At 41.6% G+C, this 18,467-nt stretch overlaps 1 protein-coding gene across 1 annotated transcript; it reads right to left on the minus strand.

The window, feature by feature from the left end:
• Window positions 1–2,909: 2,909 nt before the first annotated feature.
• On the minus strand, window positions 2,910–11,164 carry Mmp7 (matrix metallopeptidase 7). The gene is made up of 6 exons (XM_090319775.1): window positions 11,028–11,164; window positions 8,606–8,832; window positions 8,372–8,520; window positions 7,166–7,297; window positions 4,736–4,897; window positions 2,910–3,527 (listed from the first exon to the last, which is right to left on the minus strand). The coding sequence occupies exons 1-6, from the start codon at window positions 11,142–11,144 to the stop codon at window positions 3,499–3,501; spliced, it is 816 nt and encodes a 271-aa protein (XP_090175901.1). The 5' UTR covers window positions 11,145–11,164; the 3' UTR covers window positions 2,910–3,498.
• Window positions 11,165–18,467: the final 7,303 nt, after the last annotated feature.

The raw sequence follows: 18,467 nt of genomic DNA on the forward strand, positions 1-18,467 counted from the left end.
GCAAACATTAGAAAAAATCATACAAATATTGTAACATGCAAAATTTACACCCTCCACAAAAAAATTGTTTTGTTCACTGCAGTAAGGCCTGGAGACCCATGTCACTTGAGTTTCCTTTCTGCCAGTTGGGGCATTGATAATTGGATGCTCATGATAAAAGAGAGGCACAAAGCAGAACTTGTCTCTGCTCATCTTCAGAATCTTTATTGTAGCAAGTACAATTTTGGTTAGAATTAGTAAATGCTGTGTGATTTAAAGACAGGCATTTTCACAAAGAGGAAGGGCGACCCCATGTGGCCACTTAGAAACATAACTGCAACCTGGTGTTGCTGGCTTCAAAACAGGGAGGCAAATGAATCCTATTTGAACTCTGAGAATGGCTCTGATTACTTAAAAAAAAAAAAAATTACCAGTTGAGTACAGCAGAAGTGATGTTATATGATTTCTAAGGCTAAGACTATAATGAAATATCAGCTAGGGCCTGCAGGCTGTGGGCACTATATGGTTGACAGTCCCAGCCAAGCCCAGATTTGTGGTCATTCACACAAAGTTAGTGAATATGCAAGTCCTTGCTTGAACTCCTGATTCACAGAACTCATGCTAGAATGAAATGAACCACTATCTGGGGGTAGTTTTTATGCAATGATAGGTGCTTAGATAGTCTGGGGGTTAGATCAGGTAGATTTCAAGATGGGATTTAGGCATGGAAGAGAACTGGGGGGACTGCCTAGGGAGGAGTGGCCTGGGGAGAGAGGGCTCACACCAGGACACAGGCCTGGAGCCAGTGGTCACAGGAGAGGGGTTTGGGCAGAGCCTTAGATGACATCATGGTTCTAGAAGGTTTGGCCAACCTGGTACAGAGTCTTCAAGCCTGTTATGAATATCCAGCTTTATGGTCAAGTGGAGTAGACTTGCTTGTTATCTGTATTTAGTGAAGACAAGAAGATTTGTTTTCTTTTGGTGCCAGGAATCAAAGCCATGAACGTATGATCAACTACTAGCTATACTCCAGCCCCACTATTTTAATACTTTACATTCTCCTGGAGCTTATAATCTGTGGTTGTTTTCCTGGTAGAACTCAATACCTCAGTGCTTTCATGTCCTTTTTGTGATCAAATTTAGAGAGATGATCAATTTAACCAAGGGCAAAACCCAAACATTTTAACACTTAAAGGACTTCAGAATCATAAAATATGATCAACTAATATTTTATGACTATCTGGCCATTGAATTTTAGGGCTGGAAGGGTCAAAAATTCTGCTTTATAAAGTAAGAGAATTAAAACAAAAGATTGGGAATGAGGATGTAGCTCAGTGATAGAGCATTTGCCTCGCAGACTTAAGACACTGGGTTCAATCCCAAGGAAACAGAGCGGGGGGGGGATGGGAGAGGGAGGGAGGAAGGAATGGAGAAAGGAAGGAAAGGAAGAAGGAGGAGAAAGAAAGGAAGGAAGGAAGAAAAGATGCAAGGCAGATATGGTATTTTACACCTATAATCTTGGCACTGAGAAGGCTGAGGTAGGATGATTGAAAGTTCAAGGCCAGCCTGGCTTAAAATCACAAGTATGGGGCCAACTTGGGATACATAGGCAGACCCTTCTCAACAAAACAAAAAAGCAAAACCAGACAAATGGCCTTCCATATTCAAGACAGAATTAGGAAAAAGCAAGTTCTCCTTTGCGGGTAGCATTCAAGCAGAAATTCTGGCACAGATCAGCGTTCTTGCTATACCTATCAGTACTTCGTACACTAGCAGCAGTGATATAAAGGTATCCCTGGTTAGGTTTATTCTGGGTCTATATCTTGTGTGTTATTTTTCACCTGGTCCATGTTTTATGTTGGACTCTTTCTGGGAGGTTTTATGGCAAAAATGGTGAATAAGTCTAGTGAGTACAGGAAGGTGTCAGGAAGATGAGCATATCGTGTTTTATCACTTCATGGTTGAACTAGTTAGTTTTGACCCTAGGAAATTTATTGGCAAGACGTTAGTATTGGTGTGAGCGTGGAAATCTTTGTCTTAGGGGTCCCTCTGTGCTCTTAAGTGTAGCAGTGTTGTTTTAGTGTTGTTGTTTATATATATATATATACATATATATATATATATATATTTTTGCCAGTGGGGTGGGGCTTGATCACTGTCCTTGAGCTCTGTCAAGGCTGCACTCTACCACTTGAGCCACAGCACCACTCCAGCTTTTTCCGCATATGTGGTACCGAGGAATCAAACCCAGAGCTTCATGCATGCTAGGTGAACACTCTGTCACTAGGCCACACTCTGCCCTAGCACTGTTTTTGTTTAATAAAGTTGGGTGCCCTGACATCTGGTGCATATATCTTACCAATTATTTCCTCTTGAAGGAATATTCCCTTTGTTAATGTAATCTTCTTTGCCTCTTCTGATTTTGGTTTACAGGCTATTCGATCAGATATGAGGATAGCTTCTCCTTTCTGCTTTTGGGTCCATTTACTTGATTTATATTTTTTTTTCTACCTTCTGTCCCTGGCCAGTGTGGCTGCCAGTAAGATGCATTTCTGTAGGTCACAAATAGGCTGTGCTTTTAAATCCAACTTGTCAGTATGTGTTCTTTGATTGTGATCATAACCTTCAGTGTTGATATTGAAAGGTGTGCAGTAATTCCTGCCACTGTTTTCTTGTCCTGTTTGATTTTGGCTCTTACTTTGCCTATCTGCTCATCTGGTTAGACTTACTTTCTCCTGTTTTCGTGGTTGCATTTATCTTCATCTTCTATGAGTAGGAACCTGAGATCTCTCCCCCTCCCCCTCTCTTTCTCTAAAACTGCAGCTTATTGACTTTAAAGTTACTACAAATACCAAAAAAATCAAATCCAAAAAATGCAAACAAATATTGTGAATTTCTGTATATACATAGTATTCTGGCTTTGGCAAATGGGTGTTTTTATTTATTAAAATATGACAGTTCTTTCTACAGATAAATGTTGAAACAAGCCAATGTTACATTAATCTCCCACTGTTTTTCTTTCCTACTAAACAGTACAGAAATAGAGGTGAAAGGAAGACTAAGACTTAATTAAATACTTTATAAATATAATTTCATTTTTTAGCTCAGAGGTTCTCAGCTGGGGCTAATTACACCTTAGGGGATATTTAGCAATGCTAGATAACAGAGTCCTTTGCTATGGCTCACCGTGTTCTGTTGGCATCTGGGGAGGAAAACCTGGGATTTTTTTTAATCTCAGTCTTTGATTTCCCTTGCCACAGAAAATACTCCAAAGTATAAGTAATTTGGGATAATTTTTTTTGTGAATATAACATTTACTGACATCTACTAACTGCTTGGGCCTGAAGAATGATGTCACACTTAAAGGAATGACCCTCAGAGGTGGAAAGGAAGTGTGAAAAATCTAGCCATGGTGCCAGGGACAATGAGATCTGTGCTGAGTAGAGTACCAGAAGAGCACCTGTTCATTCTGCGTGGGGATTACTGATATGGAGCCAGATGAATTTCTCCCTGGAATTTCTAACTTGGGCTTGAGGCATCTCTCTTTCCTGTGAAGAGAGAAAATGAAAGCATTCCGACATGGCATAAAATGCATTAGAAATGATCCCATGACTATGCAAACACAGAAAACATCTCAATATGTGTGTGCCTCATTCACTTGCCTAAGCAGAGATTCCATACAAGAACCCTCAGTATGTGTGTGCCTCATTCACTTGCCTAGGCAGAGATTCTGTCCAACAACCCCGAAAGGTGAAGAGAGGCTGTGGGCACTGGGGATTGTGGGTTCAGCATCCTTCTCTTCCATTTCACTATGTGTGTGGACTTGAAGCTAATGCTTAAGAACTCAATACAGCAATCATTTTCTTCTTGTTTAGTTTAACCTATCTGTCTTAGATCCTCTTTAACCCCATGGAATATTCTGTGAGTTATACTGTTCTACACAGGAGAGGGTATTGTTTTCTATTTTGGATAAGAACATCATTAGCAATATTCGGTATCTTTGTTGAGTCTCTCAGACAGCAGCTTCTGTCCACGTTGGACTTCCAGGGCCCAACAGAGCGTTTATCAGAGTTTTCCCTGAAGTGTTATTTTGTTAGATTGGCATGGCTATCAGTTTAGGATCTCTCGCCATTCTTGTCCTGAGGCGTAGATTTTTTTTTTAAATCTAGGTTCCTTTAATTCATTTCTCAAATACTGTTTCTCTACCAACTTCAACAAATCAGCATATTTCAAACCAAATGGAGTTTGATTACAGCAAAAATGTGTAGCTTGGGACACAATCTATTTGGATGTTAGCTTCATGGCCCACATTACGAGCAGTTACTATCCACAGTTCACCATTTTCTCTGCATGAATGCAGAATCAGCAAGCAACTGGGTCCTTTTTCACCCACATGGACCAAGTCCTTGGGAGCTGTGGTGAATGTTGCTCTTCCTTTAGTCCATTCTTACAGCATGTAGGCCAGGTAAGGAGGAGCAGTGTGTGGTAGCTGGAGGGTGACCTTGGTAGCTGTTTCTATAATATCAGCATGTGATGTACTACAGAAGCTTAGAATACAGGTCATGTGTCACCTGTTATGCTTTACAGTGCTGTGGATTGGACCCCGCATCTCTAGGTGCACTGGTATCAAGCTGCAGCTCCATTCCCCCTCACTGGGTGTGCCACTGTGGTTTTAACTATCTGTGCCCAAGATTCTCCCAAGGATTTTCTAAGAAGAAAATGAGAAAGCCCTTCTATTTGAAACCATAAATATTACCATATAATTTCTGAATGCCTCGAATGTCATCCTGTGCGAGTTTGAAATCTTGTGGCGCTTCCATTTTATAGGTTGGGTACATGACAGCTTCAGCGTCAGAGGAATGACCCAGACCCAAAGAATGGCCAAGTTCATGAACTGCAGCGTATAGGAAGTTAATTCCTACAACGAAAGGAGTGACAGCTAGTTGCTACTCAAATAACCATACAAATGCCTTTAATGTAATAGCATAAAAATTAAAACTAAAATAACCCTAAAAAGATCTAATTTGGCAGTGAAACTGTGGCTCAAAGTGGTAGAGTGCTAGCCTTGAGCCAAAGCTCTTAGGAACAGTACCCAGGCCCTGAGTTCAAACCCCATAACCAAAAACCTGTCCCCCCAATAAAAACACCCCCCAAAAAATATCCAACTCTCAGTCCTCCATTGTTAGTTTGTTATCTTCAAAGAGGTATGGTTAGAAAAAGAATCAGATAGTAAGGCTATAGGATCCTCAATACTTCTGCTTTTTAAGAACTGCTGTGTTGGGGCCGGGAGTTTGGCCTAGTGGTTAAAGTGCTTGCCTAGCATGCATGAAGACCCAGGTTCGATTCCTTGGTACCACATACATAGAAAAAAGCCGGAAGTGGTGCTGAGGCTCAAGTGGTACAGCTCTAGTCTTGAGAAAGTCCAAGGACAGTGCTCAAGCCCTGAGCTCAAGCCCAGGACTGGCAAAAAAAAAAAAAAAAAAAAAAAAGAACTGCTGTGTTTTTCTACTTACTTGCTTCTTATACAACCAATATACCATAGTAGAAACAAAGACTTTGAAAGCACCAAGACCTGGGTTTGAAACAGCCCTGTTATTTACAAGCTGGACAACACTAGGGAAATTAACTGATAGAGCTATCTCAGATCATAATTCTTGCCCTACAGATTTGTCATGACAAGCAAAATTTCTCAATATCTGAAAAATAATAGCTATTCAATAAATGGTCATGGCTTTGACTATTAGGAGAAAGAAGGATAGCTTTAAGGAAGTCAGGACTAGAGGCAAGAATTTAGGCAATGTTGGATTTTGTTTTTGATTTTTCTTCACAAAATTGTGTTGATAAAAATACATTGGCACCAGTGGCTCACGCCTGTAATCCTAGCTACTTCAGGAAGCTGAGATCCGAGGATCATGGTTCAAAGTCAGCCCAGACAAAAAAGTTCATGAGACTCTTATCTCTAATTAATCACCAGAAAACTGGAATTGGTGCTGTGGCTCAAGTGGTAGAGCACTAGCCTTGAGCTGAAGAGCTCAGGGACAATGCCTACGCCCAGAGTTCAAGCTCCATGACCAATAAAAAAACACATTGTCAGACACAAATGTGAATTTCTTTTTTAGGACTAGTTAGTAGCCAAATTTTTTTTTCTTTTTCTTTTTTTTTTTTTTGCCAGTCCTGGGCTTGAGCTCAGGGCCTGAGCACTGTCCTTGGACTTTCTCAAGGCTAGAGCTCTACCACTTGAGCCTCAGCACCACTTCCGGCTTTTTTCTATGTATGTGGTACCAAGGAATCGAACCCGGGTCTTCATGCATGCTAGGCAAGCACTTTAACCACTAGGCCAAACTCCCGGCCCCAGTAGCCAATTTTTTAAAAAGAATTTCTTCGTTAGGATTATTCACACCACAACTCACTCCAGTGGGTCTATAATCTCCTGTCTGTCAGGTGGTAAAGATGATGGGTTGGGTCTTGGAGTTGATAAACAATAATGTGTCACTATGGAGCTGTGTATAATTCCCAACTATTTCAATCTCTGCTACTCTGTCTTTTCCACTAGAAGCACTTAGTTTTGAGAAATATGAAGAAAGAGTAATAATTTATTGAATGATCAGATAGTACAAATACTACATTCAACACCGCATTTAATTTGGACAACAATCTTTCAGGTGGGAACTATTAATATTTCCACTTCACTGATGAGGAAACTGAGGCTCACAGAGGTTAAGTCACTTGTCCAAGAACACATAGTGAATAATTGAACAAACCCAATAAATTGAGCCAGTGTTGCTTGACTCAGCCTGTTTTTATCTCCTTTGTATATAACTTTGCCAGTAGATTCAATCAGACAAAGGACCTAATACCTATTGCACCATGGGTTGCGTTTATGGTCTCAGTAATTATTATTTTTTATTTTTTTTGACAATCCTGGGGCTTGAACTCAGGGCCTGGGACTGTCCTTGGACACTTTTTGCTCAAGGCTAGCACTCTGCCTCTTGAACTACAGCACCACTTCTGGCTTTTGCCTGTATATGTGGTACTGAGGAATCGAACCCAGGGCTTCATGCATGCTAGGCAAGCACTCTACCACTAGGCCAAACTCCCGGCCTGGTCTCAGTCATTATTATAAATTACAGCAATGGTTAAGTTACCACTGATAGGGTATATAGTAGAAGAAGCCCAGGGGACATACCTAGCCTGCTGCTGTCGTCAGTCCAGTGTTCATCCTTGTCAAAGTGAGCGTCTCCTCCTAGGCCTGGCCCGGGCTCAAAGGCATGAGCCAGGGTGTTTCCTGGTCCATCAAATGGGTAGAAGTCTCCATGCGCTGTGAGAAAACGGAGTAATTTCCCTTGGCGACTGAACTTTAATCTTCTCATGCCATGGTTTCATTTAAAAGGACTATTGAGGTTGAAAAGGCATCTCAGTCCACTCATTTGGCTGTGTAGACATGAGCTGCTAGCTATAAACATGGTGTTGTTTGTCTGCTGGTCTGGTACAGGTCTGTTTCTTTTGTTAGAACTACTACCTATCACTGATGACCTCCGTAAATAGAAGGCTTATGGTATAAGGCTTTGCACATATTTCTATGAGTTTGTTAGACTTGATTTGGTCTGATGGTGGTGGGACTTAGAATGGATGTGAATATCAGGTTTGGCAAGTTATCGGTGCCAACCTCATTTATTTTCCTTAATTTAGCTTCTTGTGTGTGAGCATTCGGTTGTATGCTCAAGGTCTATTTGTTTTCTGATTCTATCTGGTTGTATCCCATCCTTATATTTCTTGAAAAACTTGTGCTACTGTTGTTAGCACTACTCATGGTATCTTCTTCAGTGTTGCTGCTATTATGGGCTCTAGTTCAAATTTCAGCTGAATTCATTAGGTGACTGCATGTGTATGCGTATGTGGTCCATGCTGCAAAGCAGGAGTTGGCAAGTTCTTTCTCTGAGGGATTCAGATAGAACTTGAAACTTTGTGGACTTGAAGGGTGATATCACAGTTATAGCTGTTAAAGTGACCAAGGGACAGTTGATAAGCACAGTGCATTATTATATCCCATAAAGCGTTATTTACAAAGAACGTGGTGGGTTTGGTTTGGTTCATGAGCCAATTTGCCAATCACTGCTATAAAAGTACTACTAATTTAACAAACTAGAAAAGTTGCTTTGTGTATGTATCTAAAGAACTTCTCTGCCTGCCTGCCTGCCTCTCTGCATCTCTATATCTGTGTGTGCATGTGGGAGTGTGTGTATGTGCATGCATATGTGTGTATGTGTCTGCACTCTGCTGAGTTACATCTTATCCTTGTGAAAGGTGTAGGTCTTGGAAGGAGGAGAGCATGGACAGACATAACAAAGAGAGAAAATAATACATGAAACTGGCCTACAGCAGCCACCCTTACCACCTCTGGCAAAGCCAATCATGATATCTGCATTTCCAGAATTCACTCTGTAGAATTTGAGTGGTGTCTTCTCACTCCACATTCTCAAGGCCTTTGCCACTATTTCATCCACCACATCCCGAGGCAAGTCTGAAGTGTAGGACACAATCCTAGCAGCAAGCAAGAAAACATTATTTGGCTTCAGAGGAAAAGAGCTTTATTGTATTGCTCAAGGTAAGCCAAAACAGAACTCACCTGTAACTGATTATATTGAAAGGCCATTTTGACCGACCTGGAGACAGGGTGAATTCTGCAACATCTGGCACTCCACATCTGGGCTTCTGCATTATTTCTATGACACGTGAGTTTAGCCTTCCAGTTATGGGCAGGCCAAAGAACCGCTGCATCTCCTTGAGTTTGGTTTCAAATGTATTGGTTTCCTTTCTTTTCGAGTTATGAACATAAAATCTCTCAAGATAATTCTATTAAAAAGAGGGCAAATAATTCACAGTTCTTGTTTATGGCCTTTTATTTCAGAAATATGCACATCTTCTATCTTGGCCTCTTGTGGATTCAAATAGTGGCTGGCAGAGAGAATAATTGTATAGTCTCTAAGTAAAATAAGTATGTCCTAAATGAGGAGAGCACTGAAGACTGGTAATGAAGCGCTAGCCTGCCCTCTCAAGGGGCAGAGGAGAAAAGCGCTCAGATTGCCTTTATTCTTGTTCAGTGTTTTGAGAAGAAACATACTTCACACTTTTCTAGCCTAGGCCTGTTTCTAGAGGAAGTCCGGTGTGGCTTTCACAAGCACACCCACTACCTGGATAATGTGTCCTGTGAGGAGACATGAGGCCCACCAGTCCATCCAAGAGCCTACTGAGGTCTGGTCCCCACCACAGTTTATAGGCGTTTCCCATTTCAGCCTGGGATTGGATACTGGGAGCGTCTTCCTTCACTTAGAATTAATTTTCCAGGTGAAGAAACCAAAGCTCATAGCATCTGAATGGCTCCAGGTTCATGCATGAAGTTCATAGCAGAATTAGCCTGAATTTCCTGCCCCTCCATTCCTCTTTCTTCTCTCACTCCCTCTTTCTATTGCTCTATCCCAAGCAAACCAGCTCTGGGCGATCTCAGCATATGGCTGGCTTACCAGATATAGTCTAGGGGTAATAGCATCCCTAGGTGTCTCTTGAAGTTTCCAAGTGTTTGGAAACTAGAATGGGGCCATCACTCAGAATGTGGAGGGATGGGTCCCACACTTAGATAATAATCATGACAGTATTATTGTAGAAACAATGTCGGTTTACAGTTGGCTCACTAATATATAGTCAACATTGGATTGGATAGTAATGACTACTTGTGTGAAAATCTTTCAGTATTTTCTCTAAACAGCCTCATTAACATTGTTTTCTTTGTGTTGTTAACAGTGATTATGTTTCATTCATTGCAACAAATTAGAATTGTGCACCCATGACAATTACATGTGAATTTCTTATTTTAAAGAGAAATAGTCCTTCCCTTTAAGAACTATGGATTTTATAAAGCACTCTCTTCCTCCCCCTATTCTTAAAATGAACTTTTCTAGTTTCTGTTCAACCTAGCAAAATTCTCTTTGCAAAGTAAAGACATTTTCTGTTCTTGTAAATGTAGCCTTTCTGCAGAGCCTAGTAGGTAGATAAACTTGCTTCAAAATTGTCATGAGGTTAAAAAAAGTAGCTAAACATCGGCAAAATTGGCAACCTTCTAGTGTTCAAATTGATGTATTATACTGGACCTTTTTAAAAGTTCAAGTTAATGTAAAATTAAATTTTTTTCTTACAAGAGTTTAAATTTATAATTACAAGTCATCATCATATAGTTTAGCAAATAATAATTTTATCCTATTATGTTACTTATCAATCTTTTGGAAAGGTTTATATTTGAGGTAGAAAGACCTGTGTTGCTTTGATTCCTACCTCTCCTGGGAACAAGAATGCAAATCAGCTTTGATTTCCTCTCCTCAGGAAACAGCTTAGGTTCAAGTGACAATGTATATGGACATAATTTATCATCTCTATTTCTTGCACTCATGCTAGTGAGCATTATCATGCTATTTATTTTTTAGAATAAATCCTGTGAGGCAGAAACACCAAGTTGTATTGCTGAGGACCAGTGAACAAACCAATTCAGAAGCTAGTGTCTGGCGTGTCGAGATTGGCTTCTGCAGAGCTGGAATTTTGCTTTGCATCTTCAGATCTCTCTCTTACAAGTAGTCATCATCTCAAGGGGCAACACTCGGTGTACTTTATGAGAGCTAATTTTAAGTGACAATAAGTAACAAAACTTGAATTTGCGAGTATGAATAACACTTAGGTGCTGTGGTAAAGCTCTTGTCGCAGCCCCATTAGGTGGCACAATCAATTTCTCCAGCCTTCAATCAGGAAAATGAAAATCTGAGAAGTGTAATGATCTTTCTAAGTTTATCTGCACATTAAATGGAAGCATTGGAACTAACCCCTCATCTGTACAGGTTCTAAAGCCTGCTTGGAATGGCTACTTATAGAAACACATCTTGATTGTCAGCGGCAGCATACCAACAAATCATTGCAATACTAATGGGGAAGGAAGAAAAGCTGGACACCCCTCGAATTCGGGTGATGAGACTGCTAACCCCACCCAGGTGAGGGCTCTGACTTACCTCAGCCTGTTCCCACTGCAGCTTGCTCAGGCCTCCTGCCTCCTGGGGCAGCGGCAGGGCCAGGGGGCCAGGCAGCAGGCACAAGGCACACAGCAGGGTCAACTGCATGTCTGCCATGGGAGACACTTGTCCTCGGGTCTACGGTTGGCTGGATGTTTTCTGCCAGTGGCCAGAGACATTTATAGAGCTTCCTAGCCTCGAGTGTGGAAATAGGTGACTCATTGAAATGCTTTTTTAGGAAGAACTTGTTTTCCTTTTTTTTTTTATTAACAACAATGAGGAAGTATTGTGTCCGTATTGGCAGGAGGCATACAATGTATTTATCTTGCAAATGATTATTTTCCCCTAACTACTGAACCCATGAGAAAACTCACCTTATTTGCTGGAATCAAAATCCATCTCACACAGATCTTTTCAATTAAAAACTCAGAGAATATCACTTGGAATGTTATTGTACTATGTATCTTAAAGAGATTACTTTTTTCTGAAAAAATAAAAAGGTATGAGAAAATGCATAAAATCACAAATAGCATTATTTAGGTAACTGCTGTGGCTACATCAAATTGAAGAACTAGAACCTAGTGCTTAGCATGGACATGCATGCCGGTAATCACCAACATCAACACACTGTGTTTTTGAAGAGGCTGGGAGTGACAGGTGATAGAGAGGCTGTGTTGTGACAGTCACTGTGGCTCTGTGCTTGTTCTGCTCAGCCCTCAGGTATCTCAGCCAAGAAGTGAGAATTCAGTTCCTTAAATAGAACATTTAAAGAGCATTTCAATCTTTTACTCAGTTTAATTCTCTTCTCAATGATCAACACTACTCCTAGCTTTTCTTGGATTGCTAAAAGAAAAAGCCAAGCAAAATCCTTCAAACACAGGCTTAACCATTTGTCCATTCTGCAGTAACAGGTGTCTCCAAAGCTAGCCCTTTCATGTAGAAATCACATTACCTGATCTTTTTCTTCCAGTCTCACTGACTCCAACTACTATCCAGCATACAGGTAGGACTGTCCAAAATAAATGTTTGTAGAATCAGTGGATATTTACAGAGGTTACTTGGATTGACTAATAGTGAAGCTACATGAGATATTCAGTTTGAAGAGGTGAAGTACTATACTATCCAAACTATAGGAAAAAAACTGTAGAGATAGTAAAGGGTTGGAAGTTAAAGGGGACAAGAATGAATACATAGGTCAAGCACAGAGGCTTTCTGAGGCAGTGAAGACACTGTTTATGACTACTGGAGAGGATGAAAAAGCTCTAGAAGTTACTATGATGCTTAATTTTAGCAGATTACACACTTACAATGAATACAGCACTAAGATACTGTGGTGATTATAGTCATACATTCGCAATGTATAATGCTACACAGTGAATGTACAACACAAGAATGAGACCCAAGGAAAAACGATGATGGGGAAGAGAAGAAGAACATTGGATGAATGGGGGACAAGTCAGTGTGGCCAGAGTCCAGGAAAGTAAGTAGCTGGAAAGTAGTAAGCTGGTTGGATTCAGGTAGTTGACAGCCAGCCTTGTATTCCAGATTTGGGGTTCCTCTGTATTTGCATGAAGGAATGTGTTTAAAGGAATAAAACAACATGAGGAGATTCATAGCACTGTTAGAAGATGCTGGAAGTTGTTGTGAAGAGCTAGAAAAGAGAGATAGCTTTCTCTGGAGGGGTAGAAGAGGGACAGAGAACAAGCAGAAAGTCACTGTAATAGCTGAGGTGAGAGAGGGTAGATGAGGCCTTGGACCAACACTGTGACTCTAAGTGGAGCAAAAGGCATTCTAGAAATACTAGAGACTCTAGGTGCTAAGATGGGCAAACATTAAAATCAAACCTTTGGTGTTGGTTGGTTGCAGGAACAAGGAAGGCAGAATCAGTGATGGGCTGAGCTTAGTGGGTAGGTGCAAGGTAGGTACAGAGGATGGATCAGGAGTAGGTTTTTCAGAGGAAGAAGGACTAAATACTATACATTGCATCTGAACTTGCACTTTAGCCTGAAATCATATCCAGAGTACAGGAGAGTAACCTGGTCTGTAGGTATGGGCTGTGAATGCCTTCCTTCGTCCTGCCCGGCCCAGTCCTGGGGCTTAAACTCAGGACCTGACACTGTCCCTGAGCTTCTTTGGCTCAAGGATAGCACTCTACTACCATTTGAGCCACAGCACCAATTATGGCTTTTTGTTGTTGTTGTTTATATGGCACTGAGGAATTGAACCCAGGGCTTCATGCATTCTACCACTGGTAAAGGATGCTACCTGGCTAGCATCAGGTAAAGAATGAGTTATAGCCCAGTACCACTATAGATAATTTTAAAGTTCTAACCAGGTACTAGTGGCTCACATCTGTAATCAACTACTCTGGATTCTGAGATCTGAGGATCATGGTTCAAAGCCAGCCCAGGCAGAAAAGTCTATGAGACTCTTAGATTCAGTTAACTAGCAAAACCCCAGAAGCAGTAAAGTGACTCAACTGGTAGAGTGCCAGCCTTGACCAGAAAAATTAAGTGATAGTTTGAGGCCCTGGGTTCAAATCCTAGTACTAGTACATATATACACACAGACACATACACATTCTAAACTTCCTTCCTTCCTTCCTTCCTTCCTTCCTTCCTTCCTTCCTTCCTTCCCTCTCTTTCTTTCTTTTGCTAGTTCTGGAGCTTGAACTCAGGGCCTGGGTGCCGTCCCTGATCCTCTTTGTATTCAAGATTAGAAATCTACTACTTGGTCCTCAGTGCTACTTCTGCCTTTTTCTTTTTCTTTTTGCCAGTTGTGGGGCTTGAACATAGGGCCTGGGCACTGACCTTGGACTTTATTTTTCTCAAGGCCAGAGCTTTACCATGTGAGCCACAGCATCACTTTCAGCTTTTTTTCTGTGTATGTGGTACCGAGGAATCGAACCTGGGTCTTCATGCACGCTAGGCAAGCACTCTACCACTAGGCAAAACTCCCGGCCCCTACTTCTGGATTTTTCTAAATAGTTTATTGGAGATAAGAATCTCATTGGCTTTTCTGCTTGGGCTGGCTTTGAACCGAGACCCTCAGATCTCTGCTTCTTGAATAGCTAGGATTATATGCATGAGCTACCAGCGCCTGACAATTTTTCTCTTCTTAAAAGAAAAAAAAAACAAACCCTAAACTTGATTTTCAAGAAGTAAATCTGCCTCTTGCTTCAGTGCCTGGCCTTTCCTATTTTGCTTCAAGCCTCAAATCAAATTTGTATCTATTTTTTGTCTTTTTAAATTGTGAATCTTTTAGTAATCTTACAGTCTTTTAGCCTCCTAGGTTTCCCTTCATTTTGTCAAACCATTTATCAGTATACTTTTCTTTTTTTTTTTGGCCCCTTTCTCTTTCTGGCCCGGCTCGCTCTGGCCCCGCTCGCTCCGGCCCGGCCCTGCTCCTGGCTTGCTCTGGCCCCGCTCGCTCCGGCCTGGCCAGCTCTCGCTTGCTCCGGCCCCGCTCGCTCCGGCCCCTTCTCGCTCTGGCCCCGCTCGCTCCGGTCCTGCTCGCTCCGGCCACCACTCGGTTGGGCTCTGTTCACTTCAGCTCAGCTCGCTTCTTTCACTCTCTGTCGCTGTCGCGTCTCTGCCACTTCCGGCTTGGTTGTGTATGTGGGATACCGAGGAATCGAACCCGGGTCTTTGTGCATGCTAGGCAAGCACTTTAACCACTAGGCAAAACTCCCGGGCCCTCAGTATACTTTTCTAAACACAGTTTCTCTGGAGAAACTATGTACCTACTGGTAAAACAGGAACTTAGCCCCTTAGTACATCAGATAACATGAACTATAGCTAGATTTCATATGGAGGCATAATTATGACTATATTTTATGTTATAATTTAAAAACACCAGGAGGTAAGTAGTATATTTTATGTTGTATGTAAGTCAGCAATGGCAAAAATGACTCTCAGAAATTTCTAGCTTTCGATTACTCAGACTAAGTCTTCTCCCATGTGTAGATTGGCTTGAGAATCAATCAGATGGTTGCTGAGAGCCAAAATAACTATTGGAACTGGGTTCCCTGTAGCCTTCATTCTACGCAGCTTGCAAAGCTATGGTCAGCCATCATTGTTGAAGAAACGCAGGAACTTGCCGGGGTCGGCTCCAGTGCACGGGCTGCTCACCACGGCACAGCCCCCAGGTTGTGGCTAGACCACATCCTCTGGATGTTTTGAATCCAAAGTTGTAGTTCACTCATGGTTGTGTCATCACTCAGTTTTCTCACATGTGTTCCTTGTTGAGGGAATTTGCTGGTTCCAGCTTGTGTTTAGGCTGGAGGAGTTCAGGGTCCTCAAGATTACTTTTCGCCTTTTGCCTTCAGCCAAGTGTTAGCACCTCCCCTTCCAGGTTAACAGTGTTCATTATTCATTCATCAGTTCTTAGGATCCACATAGGCATCAAGGTGATTTTTAGCTGCCATTGCTGTCCCATGGGCCATGACATCCCAACCCTGGTTCTAGATCAGAGGATGCCAATCTCTTTTTCAGAACACGTCAGCTATCAAGGAAAAAGTAAATATCATTTTGGAGGAGAGGAAGTGCTACCTGTCTGTCCTTTCTTCCATTTGAGTGGTGCTTACTTTTCCATGTTTAGTCTGTTCTGAGCCTTTATCATTTGAGACTTCCATGAGAGTCTCGCACCTGTTTCTTGTAGTACATAACCATGTTTTTCAGAGCTCTCGGGTTGCCTTGAGTATTGAAGGAATATTGGGTATCATGGTTCACTATGGGGGAAACTCTTTGATAATAACATTCATAATGATTCATGAAAGTTTTGCATTTCAATTCATACCTTTATTTAATAAAAGAAACTTTCGGGCCAGGAGTTTGGCCTAGTGGTTAAAGTGCTTGCCTAGCATGCACGAAGATCTGGGTTCGATTCCTCGGTACCACATACATAGAAAAAAGCCAGAAGTGGTGCTGAGGCTCAAGTGGTAGAGCTCTAGCCTTGAGAAAGTCCAAGGACAGTGCTCAGGCCCTGAGCTCAAGCCCAGGACTGGCAAAAAAAAAACCAAAAAAACAAACAAAAAAAGAAACTTTCTTCACTAAATCTTTAAGAAGAAAAACCATAAAGAAATCAGGTATTCCTGATTCTTCAGAAATAGTGATAGTTGTTTTGGAGGCACTATTCTAATACTTATGAGTATTTAATCTTTATAATCCCATGAGGCAGATATTGCTGTTAATCTTGTTTTATAGGGGAAGAAATGGAGTAATTTGCTCGAAGTTGTATAAACCACTGAATGTTGTAGCCAGGATACTAACTGAGATAGAACCCAAGTCCAGGGCTGTAGATTTGGTGATGTCTGAGTCTCTCCTGACTTAACTCCTTGCCCTCCATTCTCCCTCACCCATTCATCCATGATGGTGTACGTACCTTAAATATGTGAAGTCAAGTCCTAAGAATAGAATGAGTTACCTAGCCTGGTACTATAGGAGTGCAAAGCGTTGACAGCTTCACCTCTCCAGCTTTGTCACCGGTGATGTCAGGTAGGTTGCTCTTTCTGAACCTAAGATGTCATTCTATTCTCCTTCCTTTGACCTCCCCTCTTCCCTCCCCCATCCCCTGCATCCTCTCTAGAGAGTTTGGCTGTCTAGAGAAACCTTATTTGTCCTTCACAGCACCCAGGGTGCTGTTCTTCAGGGTCCGCCCTACTCCTCCACTGTGTTTCAAGGAAACATGTAAGCTTCACGGGTTAGGTGCTTCTCATTGCCCCACAGTTTAAACCTGGGTGGATTTCTAGATACTGCAGTTCTTGAGAACACCAAGTCAATGCTAAGGCTTTCATTCACCAATTTGGTCATTTAGTCATGTGTGTGTGTGTGTGTGTGTGTGTGTGTCTGTCATGGGACTTGAACTCTGGGCCTGGGCGTTGTCCCTGAGCTCTTCAGTTCAAGTGTCATCTCTTCTTCCCTATGTCTAACATACACAATATTTGTTTCAGGATTTGATGTTGACAGTAGCTAAGGAAAGGTCATGTGCTTTTTCTGGAGTAAGAGTGATAAGACCCGTACAAGCTTGGAGCATCCTAAGGGCCATCTGGTTCCTCTCTGGAGAAAAGCCACCTGAGAAAGAAACCAAGCATAGGCTTTCAGATTCCCAATTTCAATTCACTTATTTGATTAGACTAGAAGGAAGTAGCTCTATTTGGATTTCTTAGTATAAAATATAAGCCAATAAAATTTACCGTATCTTTTTGTTTGTTAATCATTGACTTTGTATAGGTTGGTTTTCTGACACTGTCAGTCAAATAAATCCTGGTTATTGTTTACACAGGTTTATGGTATATTGTAATATTGTACTTATTTTAGCTTCCAAATTAGAATGGCTAGCCAAGCAGTGGATCTAGGATTTATATCGAAATTTGCTTGTTTGCTAAGCCCATCCTCCCTCCACTATATGCTACCTTTCACTCACCAATTCATTTAGTCACGTGTGTGTGTGTGTGTGTGTGTGTGTGTGTGTGTGTGTGTGTGTGTTGGTTGGTTGTGAGACTTGAACTCTGGGCCTGGGCATTGTCCCTGAGCTCTTCAGTTCAAGGCTGTTACCCTACTCCTTGAGCCACAGTGCCACTTCTAGTTTTCTGGTGATTAATGGAAGATAAGAGTCTCGCAGACTTCTTAGAGCCCCCCTGGCTTTGGACTGCAGTTCTCAGATCTCAGCCTCCTGAGTAGCTAAGATTACAGGTGTGAGCCACTGTGCCTGACTCTTTTTTGAAATAAACATATATTTAGTGTTTTCATTATGCCAGACACCATGCTAGGTGCTAGGACACCGAGGTTGTATGTCACTGTGTTTGCAGTTAGTAGTAATGAAAAGATAATGAGTTAGTTTCACCAAGTGAATTACTATCTAGTTCAATTCCCCATTTCCCTTGAATCCAGAATGTATATAAAGGTTTACTACTCTTGGTGTCTATGACAGGAGCATTCCAGGGAGAAAATGGACAGGACATTCTGCAGGCACAGTGGTACTGTCCAGTACGGTTCATAGTATCACTCGTAGTGGTGTCTGGATGGGTTTTAATGAATTCACTCACCAAGTGATCACAAAGCATATGGTTTGTAGTCTCACTCTGTAGTAGGACTGGGTAAACTCATGAAAAAAAATCTTTCTTCAAGAATAAAATTCACAATTCATTGCAGTGGTTCAGGTACTCACTGAGGTACATAAGACACAGAGAAGATTTAAGCCTTAGCATTGTCTTGGGCTGATGCCCCAAGAGCATTGAAAATAGGTCTGTATATGTCAATCATTATAGGCCCGAATTGCTATCTCCATAGAGGCAAGGATCCGGATTTATTTATTTATTTTTGTTGGTCATGGGACTTGAACTCTGGGTGTGGGCATTGCCCTTGAGCTCTTCAGCTCAAGGCTACTACTCTATCAGTAGAGCCACAGCACCACTTCTCTGATTTAATTATTATTATTATT

This window comes from Megascapheus bottae, chromosome 27 (assembly GCF_031878675.1).
Source record: "Megascapheus bottae isolate mThoBot1 chromosome 27, mThoBot2.hap1, whole genome shotgun sequence".
NCBI classification, from domain to species: Eukaryota; Metazoa; Chordata; class Mammalia; order Rodentia; family Geomyidae; genus Megascapheus; species Megascapheus bottae.